This window comes from Merops nubicus, unplaced genomic scaffold (assembly GCF_000691845.1).
Source record: "Merops nubicus isolate BGI_N331 unplaced genomic scaffold, ASM69184v1 scaffold47725, whole genome shotgun sequence".
Taxonomy (NCBI): Eukaryota; Metazoa; Chordata; class Aves; order Coraciiformes; family Meropidae; genus Merops; species Merops nubicus.
This window is the reverse complement of record NW_008609801.1, coordinates 17,818-22,082: the sequence shown is the minus strand read 5'-3', so window position 1 is coordinate 22,082 and position 4,265 is coordinate 17,818. Positions and strand designations below refer to the sequence as shown.

At 42.2% G+C, this 4,265-nt stretch overlaps 1 protein-coding gene across 1 annotated transcript in view; it reads right to left on the bottom strand.

Moving 5' to 3' along the window:
- Nucleotides 1–1,152: 1,152 nt before the first annotated feature.
- ARG2 (arginase 2) overlaps nucleotides 1,153–4,265 on the bottom strand; it is a gene marked incomplete at its 5' end in the record, with an annotated part of 8,949 nt that continues 5,836 nt past the window's right edge. The window contains 3 exons of the mRNA XM_008940687.1: nucleotides 1,153–1,577; nucleotides 2,495–2,631; nucleotides 4,052–4,162. Of these exons, the coding sequence (XP_008938935.1) occupies nucleotides 1,372–1,577; nucleotides 2,495–2,631; nucleotides 4,052–4,162 (454 nt within the window). The remainder of the gene's footprint in view (nucleotides 1,578–2,494; nucleotides 2,632–4,051; nucleotides 4,163–4,265) is intronic.

The window sequence follows — 4,265 nt, the reverse complement described above, 5'->3', positions numbered from 1 at the left end:
CTCGACCCAGATGCAGGACCTTGTACTCCAGTGCAGACAGTTTAATGCTACCGAATTTGCGCTGCTCATTTAGGGTAACAAGGGGTCTTTAACCACCCCATGTGATGAATTGGGGTGAGGACCTAACCAAGTTACAGGAAATTGCTAATGGTACCTTTAGATGGAATTCCCTGTCATTCAGGTTGGAAAAAGCTGTGGCATAAATCTCTGCAGCCTTCAGTGCTAAATGTCTGATGATGCAGACAAACCTGCTCAGCCCATAGCAATACCCCAGAGTAGCTAGTAGGGTGTCACACAAGAAACTCTGAGCCTGGCCACACGCTGCTTTGATTAGAGCCATGGCTACTTAAGCCTATCTACAGGTTCTTAACTATATGGTTTAATTATCCTTAGAAACCAGTTCATAGAGTAAATTTCCAGTGGGCATTTCCCCCTTTCCTTTATACCCACAGCTGAAGGAAGTTATAACAGGGTAATTTTCAATTTGAGATTTTATAGTTTTACTTAGAGCTATGTAGTTGAAATAAAACACCACAATGGGGGTTTTATTTAGCACAGGAGTTCATCTGATGTTTTTTCCTCTTTGCTTAAGCTGGCACATAGAGAGCAGAATGAGCTGCCTTATGTGGGGTTGGGGGAGAGGCACAGAGCAGCTACTGCTGAAGTAGAAGATGTAAAGCAGAGTTTCCAGTAAAACTAGTAGGAAGCTCCTGAGTTTGTCCCTTCCTGCTTGTCAAGAGTTTTCTGAATAGCACTTTGTGGTCTATCTGAAACAGAGAGTGTACTTACTGCAAGTAAAACAGTGATGAAGTCAGCTAGAATCTGCTTGCATAATCAAGGGGGAAAAAAAGCTATCTTGGATTTCTTTTTTAACTCTAGAGTAGCCACGAATAAGTTGTTGCTGTCAATCATCATCATCCTGGAACTAGCCATCCTAGGAGGTGTGGTGTACTACAAGTTCTTCCGCAGCAGATGAGTCGCCGTGACCGCGATGAGCTTCCCCACTGCTGAGGAGCCGGCTGGGCTCTGGGTCCCTTCGCCCCTCTGAGGGCTGAACTGTCTCCTAAGACAGCGTGTTCAGCTCAAACTGTACTGGTACTAGACAGAGAAGGGGAGTAAAAGGAAAATGCAGAGACAGACTTGAACTACTGGTAAGGTTAAGAAGGAGGTAATAAATATTTTATTGTCTCAATTTGTATATACTTAACTAAATGAATGAATCTTGGTAATAAAGTAGCTACCAATCAGTGGAAAAGCTAGTTTATTTAAAAATTGAGAAGCTAACAGTTATTTGCCAAGTGTTGACAATCTATCCACTCAAGTGCCTCGTCTGACCTCTGTAATGTCCAATGTACCCAACCCTTTGGGTTCTTAAATCCTGACTTGCTCCTCACTGTCGGATTCATCCGGCGAGCTGGGTGTGGGGAGTTCCTCGTAAGCGGTGTGTGCTCCTTCCCGCGTCTGCCCAAAGCACGTCGCGATCACGTCCACTGCCAGGCTGGCCGTGGCCTTCACTTCCTCCTGAGAGGCTCCAAGCAGTGGATTGACTTCAACCATGTCTACAGCCGAGAGCATTCCTGTGAAAGTGATTTACAGCTCTGTTACCCTTCTTCACAGTAACACAGCTCCAGTCGGGTTTCTTGTGCAGCCTTTTATTCATTGCAGCAAATCTGATATTTGAGTCGTGACCTGCTCTACCCCTTAGACAAGTAAAACTGGCCCTCAAGCAAGGAATGAGGTTATCAGTCTTAGATGCAAGTTTGTAGTTTTAGTTTGGTTCTTTAATACATCATCACTACCTCACTCATTCATGGTTTTAGCATTCAGGAAGGAGTTTGATGTTCCATATACACTTACAAGTCTTGCTTTCTCCTAGTCTAAAAATTAAGGGATAAAAAGCTGTCTCAACCAAATATTTTTTGCCATCCTATTTGTGATTCAGTTTTCTGTTGTCTGATTTTTCTGGATTTTTTTCCCTTCCTTTACAGCAAATATCTCATTGTTTAAACACATGAAATAAAAACTCCATAGCATGAAGAGGAATGTCCTCATATATTGAGTCAGCTGCAGTATACTTAGTGAAATCTTGATTTGTTAGCCTTGAATCCTAGAATGTAACTTCAAAGCCTTTAATATTGTTTGCCTCCCTTTTTTTAAATCCAGATTACATTTTTACATCTCACCTCATGTGTTTAGCAAGGTGGACAGTATTATACAAGATAAGCAAGTAATTTTTGGCCTTAGTTGTTAATGATTATGTATTTTATTTACTTTTGGTAAGTTGAAGTTGTTAATGGCTAGTTAAGCTGCCTCCAACATCTGGGGTACTGCCCAACCATGGGACTTTTTTCCCTTACTGGAGGTTGAATTGACTTTGTAGGCACCTTAGCTTCAGCTACATTGATCTTATCTAGTTACACAGGAGGAATATAACCTGAGCTCTATGTCGTTTGTCCTGCCCTCGCTTAGTCCAGTGCTGGTGGTCAGCTCCTACCTGTGTTGTGTATCTCCTCTGTGATGTACATGCCTTCTCTGTAAGTTAATCCACCTAGAACAGGAGTCCCAGTTGCTGGAGCCAGTGAGGGATCAAAAGCGTCAATGTCAAAACTCAGGTGAATTGGTCTCTGTCTCCTGAGACAGAATAAATCAAGAAAAGCAATCTCAGAACCTTGAACTTTTTCTACATGTATTTCTACTGTCCAGGCTGATCAGCAAAGTAGCATGGAGGAGCATGATGCTAAAGATCCCTCCTAAGTCCTGTACCATGTCATACAGGTTTGGAAAGGATTTTTTTTTTTTTTTTTTTTAATACATTTGGACTCTGAAGCATAACTTAGCTCAGAATTTTCCCCAGTACACAATGTGAAAAAGTAAGTTTGTCTTTCTAGTTTCACTGAGTATCCAGCCAGGTGTAATTTGGCTGAAGTACTTCAGTTCTAACCATCTTACCTGGTATTTGTCCCCTTAGGTGGAAAAACGTAGAGAAATATGACATGAACTGGCCTTTTCTCCTTTTGTACAGAAAGCCAGGGTGAAAGGCTGAAATAGTGATTTGCATGGCATCTAGGATAGAGTCTGAGGATGTCACAGAAATGGGGCATTCTGCATTTGTCAGGTCAGTAGTTGAAGGCTGCCTCCAAACTGTGCCACGTAAGCCTAGCTGATGAAAAAGGATCATCTGAAACCTAAACCAGTAGTTACTTACTACCTGAAGTCTGGCTGGTGACAGCTCAATAAATTGGACACTGCTTGTCACTCAGATGAGCTATTTAAGTGGTAGACTGTGTACTTCTCTCTACTGAGCATCTACAGTAAGGTGGGAGAAGCATCTGGATTAGCAGCTGCTTTAGTTGGCACAGCCACAGGTAGGACACAACAGCTGCAGCACAGGTGGATGGACCTTGTTCTGCTTACAGCACTTGGTTTTGCCCTGTGGTGAGAGGTTGCCCTTTCTAACTGCTCCTCTCCCCGTGTCCCTAGACTGGCGTGATTTGCTCCCTGATCTGGTTCCAGAAATTGGAACGAGGTTAGCAAAGACTTCAGTGTTGAACTTAGGTAAGGGAGCAGTTAGAGGGAACTTCAGGAGCTGCACTGACATGGCAGCTGTCATCAGGACAGCTTATGTGAGCACAGTCTAAGGAGGAAGCCATCAAATGCTTCTACCTCACATACTGAATTCCAGTTACTGTCAAGTTGCTCTCTGTATTTTTTAAAGTATTATGTACCCTAGACTCTGAGTTGATACAAGCATTTTTCAAACTGCAGCAAAATGCAGAATTCCTCAAGGAACAGAACGAACCATCACTACACCTGCAGTGACTAAAGTGACCTATCTTTTAGCTTTTTGCCACTGTGAAATGCTTCCAGTTCAAAATATGGAAGTTGAGGACTAAAGTCAGTGCTAAAACTTTACTATTTACTGGACACCAGCACAGTTCTGTTCGTCTGCATTACATCTAGAGTGACCTTCACTTAAATAACTTCCAGGAAAGTAGATATTCAACAAATGGCTGATAAGAGTAGTTTAAATCAGATAATAACAGTTTGCTACCTGCCCATCAGTTGTTCGAATGTCCTTTCCATAACTTTCTGAATTCCAAGCCGATCAATATCCCTCATGGAAAAATACTGGATGTCATAATTCTTCAAAATATAGCTGTTAAAATAAGTTTTAGAAAAATCATTACTGACCTTAGCTTAAATCTAGCAGCCCTTGTGAACAGGCAGATGTGGCAAGACGCCCATGACTTTACAAACACCCTTTA